Here is a 19,980-nt window from a genome sequence, read left to right on the forward strand (position 1 = left end):
CTCTCCAGCTGCTTCGATCATACCTCTGCATGATCAAGTCCCCCTCATGGGGCTCACTGGTACTTGCATTCGAACTTTTCCCTTGGTGGAACACAGCCCCCATATGCTGATGACCAAGGTTTTCATCCGATGCAAAATTCGATGCACGCCCGGAAGACACGCCTCTGCGGTACCATGGCCTTCACTCCTTGAATCCATAGCCCTTCTTGCCGTCGTGTTGTTCACCGAAGTGGAGCTTCCAGTAGCTCCCGATCATACCTCCATATGATCTAGTCCCTTACGGGACTATGTCGTATGTATCGCATTGCCACGAACTGTTCCACCACGATCCGCTGCACCATGTCACCTCCTGGTGACATCTCCATTGTATTCTGATCCTTCTGGAATAAACTCGAATTGTGAACCCTCCATGTGTGGCCTCTGCCAATACATCGCAGGGTCTCTTCCACCTTCAATTTTGTTCGCTCCTTTGGCAATCGACCTTCATCCACCCACTCTTGGGTCACACCTAGATGAAGAACCGCTCTAGGATAGTCCGTCGCCTAGTAGCTCCCGAAGTCCACCGACTTCACTGTAATTTATGCACCATTGTCTGGATCCTGGGCCTCTGCCCCTACCAGCACAATCTCTGCTGCGCATCGCTTCCTTCATGGCAACTTGAATGGCAACACTGTGGCATATTCTTCAAGAGTACCCACCTTTGAGTCCTCTTGCCCCGTGCTAAGGCCTTTTCAACCCAACTTCGCCTCCGCAAATTGAGTCACCTTAGTTCCTCCATCAAATGCTTCTCCGAGATAAGGTGCATGTGCCCAGAAGCTCCCTTCGTCTTTGGCACCATGCAAGATGAGTCCGCTCCGTTAGAATGAAGGACCCATGGAACAACATGATCCTACTCTTGCCTCTGTAAGAGTTCATGTCCTTGACCTCTGTCTACGGAAAGCACAGTGCCTCTGCTCCATGTTCCAACTTCTATGCTGGCTCCCTTCATACGGCTTGAGTACTTCGCCAAGTTACACCCAAGTTGCTCCGCTCCTCGTTTTTGCATTGAGTTGATGGTGGCCCTCGTGCCCACCATTCCATGGGTCAGCCCTCCCTTGAGTCCGATCTCCACATCGACTCCAAGTGTGCCTTCATTTAAGTTGCTTTGGGTCGCTCCCCCACTTGATCTCGCAATGCATCCACCAATGCATTCTCTCGAGCGAGATCATGCAACGACTCCTCACCGCCTGCTCAGTCCATTAAGCTTCATGGAGTTGTTGTTTGTTGAGGTACTCCTCCTCAACTTATGAGGTCCGTCCCACATATTCCTCCCTCTGGAGAGCCGGGACTTATCCCTCCTGGATAACTATCCCGTTGGAGCAATATCTCTCTTCATTTCGGAGACCACCATCCCCTTGGACTACTCCGATCTGCTGAACAAACTGTGCATTGTTCTGCCTCCTACAAACGCACTTGCTAGATTGCGACTCCACGTCAATACAGCCCCCACTGCACCCCTCAAGGCCTAGCAATATGCTAAACTCGTTGCACACTTCAGCCTCCTACGGACGTATCCTTCACATGCTGAAGAGAAAGTTTCAATGCTCCATGGCACCGAGTTTCGGTCGCCTTGGGATGGCCGCGAACATTCCATCGTCCGCATACAAGCCCATGCATGAGTACCAAATTCTTCGAGTTAGCAATTCCCCTCACCTCTGTGAGCTTTGCATAACTCTTTTGGTCGTTGAGCAACTCATTCCACCTTGCATGGTCTCATCCTTTACAAAGCGCCTCGCTTGTCTTGAGCACCATCAAGTATAGTTGTCAACGTTGAGTCGTAGCTCAAACTCAGTCATCCCAACCTTTGTACGCTCCGCATTCTTCCAAGCTTGCCTGTTCTCGTGGTGCCTTTTGCGCGAAGGGTTGTCCATTCCTCTGAATGCCAATGTCAGATGCCCGCTCCTTCGAGCGACTCCTTTTCCCTACATCTCCATGCCCGTTTTCCCCCAAACGGTCGCGCGTTTGCTGACTGCCCTCAACGCAGCCTCGCTAGGTCCCCCACGTTTGCATGCTAAGTGTTTATGAGTGCTTGTCCCGCTCTGATACCATCTGTCACGGACTTAGCTGGTTTTGCCTAAGTCGTGCGACACCCTTGCGTGTCCGTCCACAAAGGTTAGCCTCCCCGAAGCCTCCCATTATCCCTTAGGACCAACAAAAGAGATAACGGGTTAAAGAGAACGCCTCAATCGGGATCCACAAGCAAATATCTCCAAAAAGCACTTCATAGACAATGCAAATTACAAACAGACTTTACAAGCTCTGAACAGTTGCACAACAAAGGGTAAAATGGTCAATTACAGATCGAAAATCTCTCGCACGTGTCCACATGACAACCTTTATTTAGAAGCCTAAAGGGGCCACCAACCCAACTAAAATGAGACTATTAAGCCTTCGGCCGCCCCTCTACATGCTGTACAAGGCATGAACATGCCAAAAGACACGAACATACATAAGCATTACAACAATCATCTTGTTTAGAAGTTTGTCCGTGATAGGACGGTACAACAAACATTGAAAAGCATAGCCTGCCCATTTCAGCAGTCCCAGCACTAGGCATGGGAGAGTACAATACCCTGACCACATATCATGGTTATCTGATAGTGACAAGCGCCATGCAGCTATCAGCATAATGCATCAGCGCAAGGGAATTCTTGGCGAGAATGATCATGATAAAATAATGGAGCTAAATGGATAGTCTATAATGTACCTTGTTGGAGCAACTGTCTCGTTCTGGAAAATTTGAGCAGTTGATCCATCAAAAGAATTGCCAGGGGCACAGAGAGGTATGGTATTTCCAGACAGCAATTCTTCTGCTCCCACTGCAATCCTCTGTAGATCAGAAAGTTTCCAATATGAACTATAAAAATTTATAGATAGATTAACAGGTGAGGTAAAGAAGTACAAAATTATAATGGTTCCAAAACCTACGTTTACCTTAGGCACATCCACAGAATTGTTGGAAACAGTATGACCAGAAAACTGTGACTGACTTTCCAACAAATGGTTGCTCCTCATTATTCGATCCTTGAGAAACGGAGTTGGAGTTGGATGGGCCCTGCAGTCTTCCTCAAACTTTGCAATGACCTGCACAACATTTTAAACTGGTTATATTACCAGTCAATAAGGACTTCTCTTTTGCTGCATTTCCAACATAACCCTCATCTGTGACCACTCTTCTGCATTCCTTCTAGTAGCCTATCACCCAATATTTCTGCAGCAGCACTTAAAGATGTGTTCCAAGTTTGTGGTCTCCCCGTTGGTTGATTCTGGTTCTCAATAACATCTTTGTCACCTCCAGAATTCACACATAAATTAAGGGCAAACTGTTCCTCAAAGACAGTTTGCCGTGCATTGAGAACCTGTCGATGCATGTCCTGGTCCAACTTTAAGGTGTTGGTTTCTTTACAGAATCAAACTGACCTGCTAAAAAATCTTCGGCTTGCATCTTGGGGCTGCCAATAATATCGGTTTTAACTGGTTGCAAACCACAATTCAGATTACCATGATTTTCACCAATCTTCCACAAAATGTCATCAATTTCTTGATAATTTAAAGTGTTGTGACCTCTTGATGCCACCGGATAACTTGCATTTAAGCTGTTTAGCTTATCAACAGGCAGGATAGAAACATTAGAAGAGAACATGTTTTGTTGGTTACCCCAAACACCTCCTCTGTCCTGTGACTTCAAAAGTTACCAGAACTAATTTCACGCAGCTGAATAGTTTGTCCAGCCCAGGCTCCACTAGTTGAAGGTACTTGAACTTGAAGGCCACCTTCCACAGCTTGGGTATGATTCTGCTCTGAAGGAACTCTTTGTTACTGGGTCCTCCGGAAGAAGTCTTGAAAGATGCATGGGGAACCTCAGTCAGAGGAATGCCAATTACTAGGATCAGAGTTTGAGGTTGCATTAACACCAATAATCAAGGGAAAAGTTCCCGGAATTAAAGAAGTTGCACTCTTAAGGTTGCTATCATCCCAAACAGCTGCATGTTTCCCATTATCATTAGTAGTTACAAAATGCTTTACCGGTCAGTTGCTCTGTTTTCTGAAAACCCATGCCACTCCGTTCCTCCTGCCCCTTATCAGCAATGGAATCTTGAACAGCCTCTTGTATAAGAGCACTACAGCTCCCACTACGGATAGAAGGAAACACACCATAATAACCACTCTCTCAAGGATGCCCATGAATATCACTACCCATGCCAGAGATAAAGCTCCCTCCAGATGGAAGACCCCAATTGTGATCATCATCAGAGCCCAACAAGAGCTTCAGTTCTATAGGATCTAGACTAGCCACAGTGCTACAAGTCCCTACGTCTGATAATGGCTCTTCCAGTGAATTACTAGATGACATTTCTTGTTTTTGTGTACCATGAAATTCCTGGAACTGAATGCTGCTTTGCATATTGTTCATCTGTTGAAAGTTTCTTGATGGAACATTATTACCCAGAACTTGTACTGGATAATTGCCAAAGTCATGTTTCCCCTGAAAATTCTGTGCAGTAGCTAAAGCCTTATCCTGAAAGCAACTTTGTGAGGCCACTTGATAATCAGCTCACAAAGTGCTAGATGAATATGTTGGCTTTTCTGCCTTGGTTGCAGCTGCCTTAGTCATCAAATCATGACAATCAATAGACATTCTTAATAAATGTGAATAGTTGTTGACAGAGCTGGTATCTGAAGTAGGCATGCCAAGAAAAGAGTGATCGATCTTTTGTGGAATAAATCCCATAGATTGTGTTGCCTGATTTTGATCATTTGATATAATTACACCATTTGCATGGTTCTGCATGGCAACAGAGCAACTGGGCTGCACCAAGTTCATGTTTCCAGCTTTAAACACATGAGATTTACTAGGTATGTTGGATGTGCCTCCAACAAAATTAATAAGCCACATACTGCTATATGCTTGACTGATGGCTTTCGTTTAACCTTGCGGGTGACTGATTTCCTGTTGCAGGCTTTGATACAGCAGATAACTGACTAGGCGGACTCAGCTGCCTGCTCCCTGATCTAGCTGCTGAAGTTGCTGCTGTCTCTGAACCTCTTGGAGCTGCTTGTACATCAAATATTGTTGCCACAACTGCTTATTGCTTGCACAATGTGCTGTCTTGGACAAGAAAGAGACACTCAAAAGAGGAAGCACCTAAGAAGCAGCATATTCAGCAGTCTCTTGCCTCTAAATCTTCAACAAGATCAGAACAGCTTTCCTTGGATACTTCAATAGCCATCAGAAATATTAAAAGAAAATATGAGTATCGGTACCAAAGAAGCCTCAAGCTTATGCTTTGAAAATTTAGTATCCAATTGTGACTTTATGGATGAAAATATACTTTTCTGTCCTATAATCTCCACATAAAGACCCTTAAAAACAAACCATATTAAACACAAGAATCAGGCTTCCTGAGGGGCAAATAACTGAATGTCATTGATAAGGCACCATATTAACTTCCTCTACCATAGATTTCCATATGTTAAATTAATAGCAGCATTTACAAAAGAGAAATAAATCACTATGCTTTCCAAATTTTAGGTGCTTTTTCTAAGGGGCTACCAAAAGTACCCTTCGAGACGCAAATTCAAGACAACTACATGACATATACCTGAGAACTGAGAACTGGAACCTTTTAGATTAAGATTTCACAGCATATTATTCAAATACTGAACGACCCATGGCAAATTCTACAAAGTCAGCCAACTTCCAGCTTCTTCATATGGATGAATACAGAATGAGTGCTCCTTGAGGAAAATCTAGACCTCCTCAGAAACTTCACTCCTAGCAAAAATCCAGCCTGCTCTGACCAGGGGTTATAACTTAATTTCCCTGATATTTTGTGCATTTATCTCCTTGCCAAACAAAAGCAATTTCCTGACAACGTTATGAGTTCCTTCAACATAAACACTCAAAAAGTGACTGAGCCTGTGACATAATCAAATTCATTTATCACAGGAATGATTTAAAGAATCCATAAATAATAAAGAAGCAGCAAAATAAAGAAACTCAGTAAGTCACAGTGCACATCACTTTTCTCAATCTGTAAGCTGGTTAAATTCGGCAAGGAACATGATAAGAACAAAAAATCATGTACTTTCTACATACCATAATTAACGAAAAAGGAACATGAAGTGTGTTTTGATATTTCAGCCAAACAGGTTTGGAATTATCAGCATTAGGGCATTGAGAGCATATGGCTTCCATGTGAACTAGCTAAAGCTTCTTCACACTGCTGATCAAGGATTGAAATTTCGTATTGTATTAGAGTTTTGAACTTCGCTCGGTACGGTACGGTACTATGTACCGAGTAGTACACCAGGACGTATCGAGCGAGAAACCTAATTTAGACGTAAACTCCTTCAAAAATATCTGAAAATTAAAAAAAAGTTAGGATAATATTTTTAAGTTAGAAATAAATATAGTACTAGTATAAGTTTAGCAAAACCAATGTAAATTAGATAAGAATAGTATAATATATCTTTTTCGGACATTGAGGAATAACCTTGTGCAAGGTTTGTATTTTGATTTGTTACGGATTGCTCTTCTGTGAATATTGAAATATCTATAGAAAAATCATTTGAATTGTTAATTCACAAATCGTTACTTTGTACAGTTTATGAGGGTGTAAATATTAGAAAAAATGAGTTTGACGTAGTTTAAGAGAGTGTGAGAGTGAAATGAAATGAAATACGAGAAAACATGAGTTTAAAAACCCATAAGAAAGGGCTCCAACGGTCATTTTGACCGTTGGAGCACTGTTACAAATCGATAACGGTCGAAATCGACCATTACCGAACTGTACCGAGCAGTAACGATCGAAATTTCGATCATTAACGTTCGATATACCCTTGTATCGTCCGATATATCCCAAAAGTGGGTGGTCCACATATCGATATATTGTCGGATCGGTATATATCGCCCGGTATTATTCGAAATTAAAAACCCCACTGTTGACCACAAAAGTATATTCTTTTTTTAAAAATATTTTTCTTGTTGCTGCTTCCTGATTATAAAGCAACTATTAACTGTATTTATGAAGTCCACACTGATTCTATGTGACCAAAGTGTTGTGTTGTCAACTATAACCATAGAAAAGAAGGAATGAGAAGCAGAAAGCGAGATTGAGTATCAACAGAATATGCTTTAAACAACAGAAATGTAAAGGAGAGAGGGATAGTGGCGAAGAAGCAGAAGAAGAGACCACGAGTTGTATGCCTAAAGTAGTACATTTTGAAGAAAAGAAACAAAGATATTTGAACAGTATGCCTATCCAAAGCATCAATCATACGGCTCAAGATTTTCAAATCATAGTAGACACAAAATGACCCCTTCAAGAGTCACTCGAAGATCGTTTCTTATGTTTCCAATCCAAAAAGTTGAGTTCATTCAAAAACATCCCATAGTAGGTACATCGCTTGCATGCACTAATTCAACAAGTTGACATCTTCAACAATCATTCACCGTAAGGACTCTTCCACCTTCGATTTTGTTCGCTCCTTTGATAATCGACCTTCATCCACCCGCTCTCGGGTCACACTCAGACGAAACACAGCTCTAGGACAGTCCATCGCCTAGTAGCTCCCGAAGTCCACCGACTTCGCTAAAATTGGTGTACCATTGTCTGGATCCTAGGCCTCTACCCCTACCAACACAATCTCCACCGTGCATCGCTTCCTTCATGGCAACTTGAATGGTAGCACTATGGTATATTCTTTAAGAGTACTCGCTTCCGCGTTCTATTGCCTCGTGCCAAGGCCTTCTGAACCCAACTTTACCTCCGCAAGTTGAGTCTCCTTAGTTCCTCCATCAAATGCTTCTCCGAGATAAGGTGCATGAGCCCAGAAGCTCCCTTCATCTTTGGCACCATGCAAGATGAGTCTGTTCCATCAAAATGAAGGACCCATGGAACGATATGATCCCGCTCTTGCTTCTACAAGAGTTTATATCCTTGATCCCTATTCAAGGAAAGTAGTGTGCCTTCGCTCCATGTTACTTCTTTTATGCTGGCTCCCTTAATGCGACTTAGGTACTTCGCTAAGTTACCCCCAAGTTGCTCCGCTCGTCGTTTTGCATTGAGTTAATGGTAGCCCTCACGCCCACCATTCTACGGGTCAGCCCTCTATTGAGTCCGATCTCCATATCGACTCCAAGTGTGTCTTTATTTGTGTTACTTTGGGTCGCTCGCCCACTTGATCTCGCAATGCATCCACCAATGCATTCTTTCAAGCGAGATCATGCGATGACTCCTCGTCGCTCGCTCGATCCATTGAGCTTCGTGGAGTTATTGTTTTTGAGGTACTCCTCAATATGTGCGGTCTGTTGCACATGATTCTCCCTTTGGAGAACCAGGACTTATTCCTCCTGGATATCTGTCCCATTAGAGCAATATCTCTCTTCGTTTCCTTCTCTTTGAAATTTTCAGAGACCACCATCCCCTTGGGCTATTCCGACTTGCTAAATAAACTGTGCATTGTTCTGCATCTTGCAAACACACTTGCTAGGTTGTGACTCCATGTCAATACAGCCCCTGCTGCATCACTCAAGGCTTAGCAACATGTTGAACTCGCTGCACACTTCAGCCTCATACGGATATATTCTTCTTATGTCGAAGAGAAAGTTTCAATGCTCTATGGCGCCGAGTTTCGATCACATTGGGATGGCCACGAACATTCCATCGTCCGCATACAAGCCCTTGCATGAGTATTGAATTCTTCGAGTTAGCAATTCCTCTTATCTCTGTGAGCTTTGCACAACTCTTTCGGTCGCTGAGCAACTCATTCCACCTTTCATGGTCTCATCCTTTACCAAACGTCTTGCTTGCCTTGAGCACCATCAAGTATGGTTGTCAATGTCGAGCCGTAGCTCGAACTCAGCCATCCCAACCTTTGTACACTACGCATTCTTCCAAGCTTATTTCAAATAAGAATATGAAATCCTACTAAAACCCTCCATTTGAAAGAATGATGCAAGACTCTAGATCTTCTTTTATCTTTATAAATATACAAAGACCCTCGTAATAAAAGGATTAAACAACCATGGGTGTTAATTTTAAAGGCCAACACCCCTATGATGTTGTTTTAGCTTCATGATACGACAATAACTACTAGTCCCCGCTGATCCATGTTTAACGTCTTTATTCAGATCGATTTTTTCTTTAATTTTTTTAATCTTTGGCTGGAGGGGGCTGTTGAAAAAGCAACAAGAAAGATTGACCATGATCACAGGATATTGAGAAAGAAAAAAAAGACAATTGATCAATGATCAATTGATGCATCTAGAGTGAGAAGCAGAGAATCCGACTTCCATGCACAGGAGGCTTCCAAGTATGAGTACTGATAAGATATATTTTGGGTTCAAGATACGTCACATCTGTTCACCAACAAGTACAATCATGAAATTTGCCTAAACGGTTAACAATAGGAAACCTCTATAACTCTTTGGCACTCCAGTCGTACATCCAACATTGAGATCCTCTCTCTCCTCCAACCTGAAGCATATGAATCAAATGAAATTATCAAAGTGCAAAAATAAGGCTAGAAATATGGGCATTAGACCAAGGAGCCTTTGACTGTAAGAAAAACTTGCAAGGACATTAAATTCATCAGAGAACCATGTTGATCCAGGTCTTTCAGCAGTTTCACAACTAGGTTCAAGACAGTAAAAACATGCAAGGACACTAAATTCATCAGAGAACCATGTTGATCCAGGTCTTTCAGCAGTAATCTGCCTATGACCAACTCAAAACAATCATTATATTTCTTTAAACATTTCTTCCAAATAAAAATTTATGCAGTTTCCATCAAGTAAAAGTCATAAAATGGGGAAAGAACAAATGTCATCAGTGACATAATCTTCAAATTTTAATCCTGTTGTTCTTCCTGAAGTAGGAGCATTTAACTATCTAGAACAAACAAGTCTGGGCACCAAAAACCTAATGAGACAGGTTGTTTTCCCTTTCTGGATAATCTTATGGCATTTCACCAATCCATTTGGATTGAAATGTTAACCCTGCACGTCCAAATCCCGTAAGATAGATGACAACTTCATTTATGACAAACTAGACACCTTGTTTGTCGCCTACTTTAGAATTCAAGAGCCATAAACAATGTGAGATTCTTCACTTGTGTCAAAATTCTCAGTTACAAGAGAAATGTTGATCATATTCATGTTCTTGATACAGAAACAGCACATCATATTTTAATTATGCCATGGATAAATAATAAACTTGTTGGAATGAGAATATCAATTACATTTAATGCCATAACAGAAACAAAAACTTCTCCCTGGACTTCCTTTTATGGGAAAAATATTTCAGTAGCTTCTGCATGCTTCTTCCATGCTAGCATCTCGTATGTTTCAGTCTGTTTTGATGATGGAACTTGACTTTAAATTTTCAAAATTAGTCTTGACAAGTTTAATGTCTAATGGATCTAATATGTCTAATGATCTCATCTATTACTATTATTAGTATACTACCTTATTACATATCACCTGATACTCGTCTAGTAAAATTTCGAAAGCATCATCAGCACCATCAAGAACATCAAACTTCGAAAGAGCTAAATTGAGCTAAATGCTACAGTAAACATCAAATATAATGGTAAAAGGAAAAGAAAGATAAAATGAAAAATAATGGAATTTTGAATGTACCTCGATAAATCTATATATATTGTGGGAAAAAGTATGCGCCCATATTACATATATCTCACCCGTAAAATTCTGAAAAGCAACATTCAGACTTGAGAGATAAGAGAATTCAATCTATCAAGGACATACTATAATAATCTTGATGAATTTCAAGGGAGATGCTTACATATTTTCATGTTGCATCAGCAAATGGGAATCACTTTCCGAGTAACAGGAGAGGCTGCATGCATCCGCAAGTGCTGATTTAGCAATGGAGAATGTCACACTTTCATAAGCTTTAGTGGTCTCTCCTTTGAATACCTTAGCTGGTACAGCTGGAATAAGATGATGCATCAGCTGGGTTGTCAGGATTAGCCCTCTTCGTGACTCAGGAATCAAGAGGCCATCATCCATAGTTTCAGATCCATCATCAGCCTATATTAGAAAACAAGGTCAATAATATTCATAGTAAAAGTTTGGGATAAATGGCATTCGAAAATTGACTAACCAACCAAATTGATATAAATTTACAAACCTTCTCAGCCAATCGATTGAAATCCTGAGGCCAGTCCAACTCTGGCATACTGGAAAAGGATTCACATACTCAGACCATTCAGAATCAAAAAATATATTTTTTCTGAAAAGCAAAATACAAAAAAAAAGGATACTAATTAAGCAAAAACTCTGATATCAAGAACCATCACCTTATGCTTCGCAACTAGGTTCACAACTAGGTTCAAGACTGCATTCTGCCCATGAACAAATTTCTGATCTACATTTAAGCTCATCTGTGAAGCACTGGAACTAAAAGTCTTTTAGTGTGTTTCCTGTCACCTTGTTTAGATAAGAGACAGAAGCCTTCATGGATTGCACTTGATGAAGTAGCAAATAGCTTTGCTATAACGGCCCAAACTAGACCGGTACATACCACCCATACCATAACGTCGGACTGTCACGGACTTAACTGGTTTTGCCTAAGTCGTGCGGCACCCTTACATGTCCGTCCGTAAAGGTCAGCCTCCCCGAAGCCTCCCATTGTCCCTTAGGACCAACAAAAGAGAGAACGGGTTAGAGAGAACGCCTCAATCGGGATCTACAAGCAAACATCTCCGAAAAACACTTCATAGACAATGCAAATTACAAACAGACTTTACAAGCTCTGAACAGTTGCACAACAAAGGGTAAAATGGTCCATTACAGACCGAAAATCTCTCGCACGTGTCCACATGACACAACCTTCATTTACAAGCCTAAAGAGGCCACCAACCCAACTAAAATGAGACTATTAAGCCTTCGGCCGCCCCTCTACATGCTGTACAAGGCATGAACATGCCAAAAGACACGGACATACATAAGCATTACAACAAACATCTTGTTTAGAAGTTTGTCCGTGACATTCTCCCCCACTTATTCCTTCGACGTCCTCGTCGAAGCCTTTGTGAACACTGCAACTCCTTGCCTTTGCTGAGTCTTCAATCTTCTGCTCCAACTGCTCTCCACTGCTGAATTTGAGTAGTCGAACCTTTGATCCGCCATGCTGCTTCAACTCACCAATAACTCTGACTCTGGCGTGGGGTTGGCTGAGTTGTGTTGATCCTTGTTGATTCCTGCGGATCCTCCAAATGAAGAAAAAGACCATCCTTACTGCGCCAGTCTCTCAAATGCCTCATGCTGTTTGAACTGGGTGGATGCTTGTCGGAGCTTTAACGAGCATCGTCTCGCAAACTTCTGAAGTTTTGGGTCATTCCTCCATAAAATTTGCTCATTGACTCTTCTTTCACTTAGTTGTCACATCCAAGTAGGTTCGCATCACTTCCGCTTTCGATTGGCATTTCGTTGGGAAATGAAGCGGACAATCTACTCTCAATAGCACTGATCACCGTTGGTGAGGATTTGACAACTATTGTCTTCCATTATCTTTGAATGGTCTTTGAACATATGCAGAGCTCCTCTGCTGGATAGATAAGAGAATTGGGGTACTCGGTTTCGCCCATTCTCTTAAGAGTTGAGAAGGCAAAGGTTACTTGACTTCGCCCGCCTCCTCGAGGTTGTACTTCATGCATCGAGCTGGTTACTGGCCTTCGCCTGCTCTTTGCTCACACTTCTGAAGTACTTGAAGTGTTTGCACTCCTTGCGTTGAGTTAGTTACTGTGATTCACCTTCTCAATGCCATCGAACTTCTGGAATGCAGGAAGTTTTCACCCCAACTTGGAGTAATTCTCTCATAGGTTTGGTCGCCTCTGGGATTGTACCGTCTTCTCCATCAACCCTGCCGCCTACTCCACTGAGTAGCAAAGGTACAGCACCGCGTACTGCCTGCTTTGTTCCTTGGTTATGCACTCTTGCATGACCCGAAGTCCTTCACTTTCGGCTATCTTAATGAGAAGCTCATTGACACCGGTCTCACGAAGTTCCTCGGCCTCTACCCTTCAGCCTTGTCTCGGTACTTGGAGATTGCCTCTGCATGCTCCACCTCCTCGGCCCCTTTCACGACCAAGCGCTCTCCCTACATGAGAGCAAGGGATCAATGACTTTCACGGAAGTCCCGCCTTTGCGGTACCATGGCGCTGCCATGCCCATTGCCCTATTATCCGTCGTCTTGCATCTGCATCCCTTTTCTTCACGATCAGTAGATATATCTTCGTGGCACTCCTCTGAGTCCACCTCCATTCTAACTAATGCTTGATTTTGGGTAGCTAAGTCCCTCTAGACTCGTCGTCACTTCCTCGCCCCTTTCGACCCCCTGCTTTAACACCTCTGTGTTCTCCAAGTAGTCCGTTTGGTCGATGGAAAGACAGACTGCAACTCCCATGCATGGCCTCTGCCATCACGTTGTAGGGTTTGCACCGATTCTGTTCTCCTTAGCTTCCTTGGTAGCAACGTTCGCTTACTCGACCTTGTCTTCTGACTTGCCGGGCTCCCTTAAGCGAATATAAGCTCTGGAGCAGTCCAACTCTCCAGCTGCTTCGATCATACCTCTGCATGATCAAGTCCCCCTCATGGGGCTCACTGGTACTTGCATTCGAACTTTTCCCTTGGTGGAACACAGCCCCCATATGCTGATGACCAAGGTTTTCATCCGATGCAAAATTCGATGCACGCCCGGAAGACACGCCTCTGCGGTACCATGGCCTTCACTCCTTGAATCCATAGCCCTTCTTGCCGTCGTGTTGTTCACCGAAGTGGAGCTTCCAGTAGCTCCCGATCATACCTCCATATGATCTAGTCCCTTACGGGACTATGTCGTATGTATCGTATTGCCACGAACTGTTCCACCACGATCCGCTGCACCATGTCACCTCCTGGTGACATCTCCATTGTATTCTGATCCTTCTGGAATAAACTCGAATTGTGAACCCTCCATGTGTGGCCTCTGCCAATACATCGCAGGGTCTCTTCCACCTTCAATTTTGTTCGCTCCTTTGGCAATCGACCTTCATCCACCCACTCTTGGGTCACACCTAGATGAAGAACCGCTCTAGGATAGTCCGTCGCCTAGTAGCTCCCGAAGTCCACCGACTTCACTGTAATTTATGCACCATTGTCTGGATCCTGGGCCTCTGCCCCTACCAGCACAATCTCTGCTGCGCATCGCTTCCTTCATGGCAACTTGAATGGCAACACTGTGGCATATTCTTCAAGAGTACCCACCTTTGAGTCCTCTTGCCCCGTGCTAAGGCCTTTTCAACCCAACTTCGCCTCCGCAAATTGAGTCACCTTAGTTCCTCCATCAAATGCTTCTCCGAGATAAGGTGCATGTGCCCAGAAGCTCCCTTCGTCTTTGGCACCATGCAAGATGAGTCCGCTCCGTTAGAATGAAGGACCCATGGAACAACATGATCCTACTCTTGCCTCTGTAAGAGTTCATGTCCTTGACCTCTGTCTACGGAAAGCACAGTGCCTCTGCTCCATGTTCCAACTTCTATGCTGGCTCCCTTCATACGGCTTGAGTACTTCGCCAAGTTACACCCAAGTTGCTCCGCTCCTCGTTTTTGCATTGAGTTGATGGTGGCCCTCGTGCCCACCATTCCATGGGTCAGCCCTCCCTTGAGTCCGATCTCCACATCGACTCCAAGTGTGCCTTCATTTAAGTTGCTTTGGGTCGCTCCCCCACTTGATCTCGCAATGCATCCACCAATGCATTCTCTCGAGCGAGATCATGCAACGACTCCTCACCGCCTGCTCAGTCCATTAAGCTTCATGGAGTTGTTGTTTGTTGAGGTACTCCTCCTCAACTTGTGAGGTCCGTCCCACATATTCCTCCCTCTGGAGAGCCGGGACTTATCCCTCCTGGATAACTATCCCGTTGGAGCAATATCTCTCTTCATTTCGGAGACCACCATCCCCTTGGACTACTCCGATCTGCTGAACAAACTGTGCATTGTTCTGCCTCCTACAAACGCACTTGCTAGATTACGACTCCACGTCAATACAGCCCCCACTGCACCCCTCAAGGCCTAGCAATATGCTAAACTCGTTGCACACTTCATCCTCCTACGGACGTATCCTTCACATGCTGAAGAGAAAGTTTCAATGCTCCATGGCACCGAGTTTCGGTCGCCTTGGGATGGCCGCGAACATTCCATCGTCCGCATACAAGCCCATGCATGAGTACCAAATTCTTCGAGTTAGCAATTCCCCTCACCTCTGTGAGCTTTGCATAACTCTTTTGGTCGTTGAGCAACTCATTCCACCTTGCATGGTCTCATCCTTTACAAAGCGCCTCGCTTGTCTTGAGCACCATCAAGTATAGTTGTCAACGTTGAGTCGTAGCTCAAACTCAGTCATCCCAACCTTTGTACGCTCCGCATTCTTCCAAGCTTGCCTGTTCTCGTGGTGCCTTTTGCGCGAAGGGTTGTCCATTCCTCTGAATGCCAATGTCAGATGCCCGCTCCTTCGAGCGACTCCTTTTCCCTACATCTCCATGCCCGTTTTCCCCCAAACGGTCGCGCGTTTGCTGACTGCCCTCAACGCAGCCTCGCTAGGTCCCCCACGTTTGCATGCTAAGTGTTTATGAGTGCTTGTCCCGCTCTGATACCATCTGTCACGGACTTAGCTGGTTTTGCCTAAGTCGTGCGACACCCTTGCGTGTCCGTCCACAAAGGTTAGCCTCCCCGAAGCCTCCCATTATCCCTTAGGACCAACAAAAGAGAGAACGGGTTAAAGAGAACGCCTCAATCGGGATCCACAAGCAAATATCTCCAAAAAGCACTTCATAGACAATGCAAATTACAAACAGACTTTACAAGCTCTGAACAGTTGCACAACAAAGGGTAAAATGGTCAATTACAGATCGAAAATCTCTCGCACGTGTCCACATGACAACCTTTATTTAGAAGCCTAAAGGGGCCACCAACCCAACTAAAATGAGACTATTAAGCCTTCGGCCGCCCCTCTACATGCTGTACAAGGCATGAACATGCCAAAAGACACGAACATACATAAGCATTACAACAATCATCTTGTTTAGAAGTTTGTCCGTGATAGGACGGTACAACAAACATTGAAAAGCATAGCCTGCCCATTTCAGCAGTCCCAGCACTAGGCATGGGAGAGTACAATACCCTGACCACATATCATGGTTATCTGATAGTGACAAGCGCCATGCAGCTATCAGCATAATGCATCAGCGCAAGGGAATTCTTGGCGAGAATGATCATGATAAAATAATGGAGCTAAATGGATAGTCTATAATGTACCTTGTTGGAGCAACTGTCTCGTTCTGGAAAATTTGAGCAGTTGATCCATCAAAAGAATTGCCAGGGGCACAGAGAGGTATGGTATTTCCAGACAGCAATTCTTCTGCTCCCACTGCAATCCTCTGTAGATCAGAAAGTTTCCAATATGAACTATAAAAATTTATAGATAGATTAACAGGTGAGGTAAAGAAGTACAAAATTATAATGGTTCCAAAACCTACGTTTACCTTAGGCACATCCACAGAATTGTTGGAAACAGTATGACCAGAAAACTGTGACTGACTTTCCAACAAATGGTTGCTCCTCATTATTCGATCCTTGAGAAACGGAGTTGGAGTTGGATGGGCCCTGCAGTCTTCCTCAAACTTTGCAATGACCTGCACAACATTTTAAACTGGTTATATTACCAGTCAATAAGGACTTCTCTTTTGCTGCATTTCCAACATAACCCTCATCTGTGACCACTCTTCTGCATTCCTTCTAGTAGCCTATCACCCAATATTTCTGCAGCAGCACTTAAAGATGTGTTCCAAGTTTGTGGTCTCCCCGTTGGTTGATTCTGGTTCTCAATAACATCTTTGTCACCTCCAGAATTCACACATAAATTAAGGGCAAACTGTTCCTCAAAGACAGTTTGCCGTGCATTGAGAACCTGTCGATGCATGTCCTGGTCCAACTTTAAGGTGTTGGTTTCTTTACAGAATCAAACTGACCTGCTAAAAAATCTTCGGCTTGCATCTTGGGGCTGCCAATAATATCGGTTTTAACTGGTTGCAAACCACAATTCAGATTACCATGATTTTCACCAATCTTCCACAAAATGTCATCAATTTCTTGATAATTTAAAGTGTTGTGACCTCTTGATGCCACCGGATAACTTGCATTTAAGCTGTTTAGCTTATCAACAGGCAGGATAGAAACATTAGAAGAGAACATGTTTTGTTGGTTACCCCAAACACCTCCTCTGTCCTGTGACTTCAAAAGTTACCAGAACTAATTTCACGCAGCTGAATAGTTTGTCCAGCCCAGGCTCCACTAGTTGAAGGTACTTGAACTTGAAGGCCACCTTCCACAGCTTGGGTATGATTCTGCTCTGAAGGAACTCTTTGTTACTGGGTCCTCCGGAAGAAGTCTTGAAAGATGCATGGGGAACCTCAGTCAGAGGAATGCCAATTACTAGGATCAGAGTTTGAGGTTGCATTAACACCAATAATCAAGGGAAAAGTTCCCGGAATTAAAGAAGTTGCACTCTTAAGGTTGCTATCATCCCAAACAGCTGCATGTTTCCCATTATCATTAGTAGTTACAAAATGCTTTACCGGTCAGTTGCTCTGTTTTCTGAAAACCCATGCCACTCCGTTCCTCCTGCCCCTTATCAGCAATGGAATCTTGAACAGCCTCTTGTATAAGAGCACTACAGCTCCCACTACGGATAGAAGGAAACACACCATAATAACCACTCTCTCAAGGATGCCCATGAATATCACTACCCATGCCAGAGATAAAGCTCCCTCCAGATGGAAGACCCCAATTGTGATCATCATCAGAGCCCAACAAGAGCTTCAGTTCTATAGGATCTAGACTAGCCACAGTGCTACAAGTCCCTACGTCTGATAATGGCTCTTCCAGTGAATTACTAGATGACATTTCTTGTTTTTGTGTACCATGAAATTCCTGGAACTGAATGCTGCTTTGCATATTGTTCATCTGTTGAAAGTTTCTTGATGGAACATTATTACCCAGAACTTGTACTGGATAATTGCCAAAGTCATGTTTCCCCTGAAAATTCTGTGCAGTAGCTAAAGCCTTATCCTGAAAGCAACTTTGTGAGGCCACTTGATAATCAGCTCACAAAGTGCTAGATGAATATGTTGGCTTTTCTGCCTTGGTTGCAGCTGCCTTAGTCATCAAATCATGACAATCAATAGACATTCTTAATAAATGTGAATAGTTGTTGACAGAGCTGGTATCTGAAGTAGGCATGCCAAGAAAAGAGTGATCGATCTTTTGTGGAATAAATCCCATAGATTGTGTTGCCTGATTTTGATCATTTGATATAATTACACCATTTGCATGGTTCTGCATGGCAACAGAGCAACTGGGCTGCACCAAGTTCATGTTTCCAGCTTTAAACACATGAGATTTACTAGGTATGTTGGATGTGCCTCCAACAAAATTAATAAGCCACATACTGCTATATGCTTGACTGATGGCTTTCGTTTAACCTTGCGGGTGACTGATTTCCTGTTGCAGGCTTTGATACAGCAGATAACTGACTAGGCGGACTCAGCTGCCTGCTCCCTGATCTAGCTGCTGAAGTTGCTGCTGTCTCTGAACCTCTTGGAGCTGCTTGTACATCAAATATTGTTGCCACAACTGCTTATTGCTTGCACAATGTGCTGTCTTGGACAAGAAAGAGACACTCAAAAGAGGAAGCACCTAAGAAGCAGCATATTCAGCAGTCTCTTGCCTCTAAATCTTCAACAAGATCAGAACAGCTTTCCTTGGATACTTCAATAGCCATCAGAAATATTAAAAGAAAATATGAGTATCGGTACCAAAGAAGCCTCAAGCTTATGCTTTGAAAATTTAGTATCCAATTGTGACTTTATGGATGAAAATATACTTTTCTGTCCTATAATCTCCACATAAAGACCCTTAAAAACAAACCATATTAAACACAAGAATCAGGCTTCCTGAGGGGCAAATAACTGAATGTCATTGATAAGGCACCATATTAACTTCCTCTACCATAGATTTCCATATGTTAAATTAATAGCAGCATTTACAAAAGAGAAATAAATCACTATGCTTTCCAAATTTTAGGTGCTTTTTCTAAGGGGCTACCAAAAGTACCCTTCGAGACGCAAATTCAAGACAACTACATGACATATACCTGAGAACTGAGAACTGGAACCTTTTAGATTAAGATTTCACAGCATATTATTCAAATACTGAACGACCCATGGCAAATTCTACAAAGTCAGCCAACTTCCAGCTTCTTCATATGGATGAATACAGAATGAGTGCTCCTTGAGGAAAATCTAGACCTCCTCAGAAACTTCACTCCTAGCAAAAATCCAGCCTGCTCTGACCAGGGGTTATAACTTAATTTCCCTGATATTTTGTGCATTTATCTCCTTGCCAAACAAAAGCAATTTCCTGACAACGTTATGAGTTCCTTCAACATAAACACTCAAAAAGTGACTGAGCCTGTGACATAATCAAATTCATTTATCACAGGAATGATTTAAAGAATCCATAAATAATAAAGAAGCAGCAAAATAAAGAAACTCAGTAAGTCACAGTGCACATCACTTTTCTCAATCTGTAAGCTGGTTAAATTCGGCAAGGAACATGATAAGAACAAAAAATCATGTACTTTCTACATACCATAATTAACGAAAAAGGAACATGAAGTGTGTTTTGATATTTCAGCCAAACAGGTTTGGAATTATCAGCATTAGGGCATTGAGAGCATATGGCTTCCATGTGAACTAGCTAAAGCTTCTTCACACTGCTGATCAAGGATTGAAATTTCGTATTGTATTAGAGTTTTGAACTTCGCTCGGTACGGTACGGTACTATGTACCGAGTAGTACACCAGGACGTATCGAGCGA

At 43.0% G+C, this 19,980-nt stretch overlaps 1 protein-coding gene across 16 annotated transcripts in view; it reads right to left on the reverse strand.

The window, feature by feature from the left end:
- Positions 1-19,980, reverse strand: part of LOC103978438 (uncharacterized) — a 30,691-nt gene that overhangs the window by 9,026 nt on the left and 1,685 nt on the right. For 7 of the 16 annotated variants that reach the window (XR_010491992.1, XR_010492001.1, XR_010491973.1 and 4 more), the window contains exons 2-10: positions 19,256-19,572; positions 16,587-18,870; positions 16,360-16,481; positions 11,196-11,244; positions 10,848-11,095; positions 10,685-10,753; positions 5,643-5,959; positions 2,974-5,257; positions 2,747-2,868 (exon numbers count right to left, since the gene is read on the reverse strand). Coding sequence is in view for 1 of the 16 variants with exons in the window: in XM_065129938.1 (XP_064986010.1) it covers positions 10,729-10,753; positions 10,848-11,095; positions 11,196-11,244; positions 16,360-16,481; positions 16,587-16,667 (525 nt within the window). In the remaining 15 variants the exon portion in view is untranslated. Of the gene's footprint in view, positions 1-2,746; positions 2,869-2,973; positions 5,258-5,642; positions 5,960-6,638; positions 9,522-10,684; positions 10,754-10,847; positions 11,096-11,195; positions 11,245-11,364; positions 11,702-16,359; positions 16,482-16,586; positions 18,871-19,255; positions 19,573-19,980 lie in introns of those variants that run through there. The other 9 variants (XR_010492007.1, XR_010491981.1, XR_010492002.1 and 6 more) reach the window with 9 other exon arrangements.

This window comes from Musa acuminata, chromosome BXJ1-3 (genome assembly GCF_036884655.1).
Source record: "Musa acuminata AAA Group cultivar baxijiao chromosome BXJ1-3, Cavendish_Baxijiao_AAA, whole genome shotgun sequence".
In the NCBI taxonomy this organism is placed as follows: Eukaryota; Viridiplantae; Streptophyta; class Magnoliopsida; order Zingiberales; family Musaceae; genus Musa; species Musa acuminata.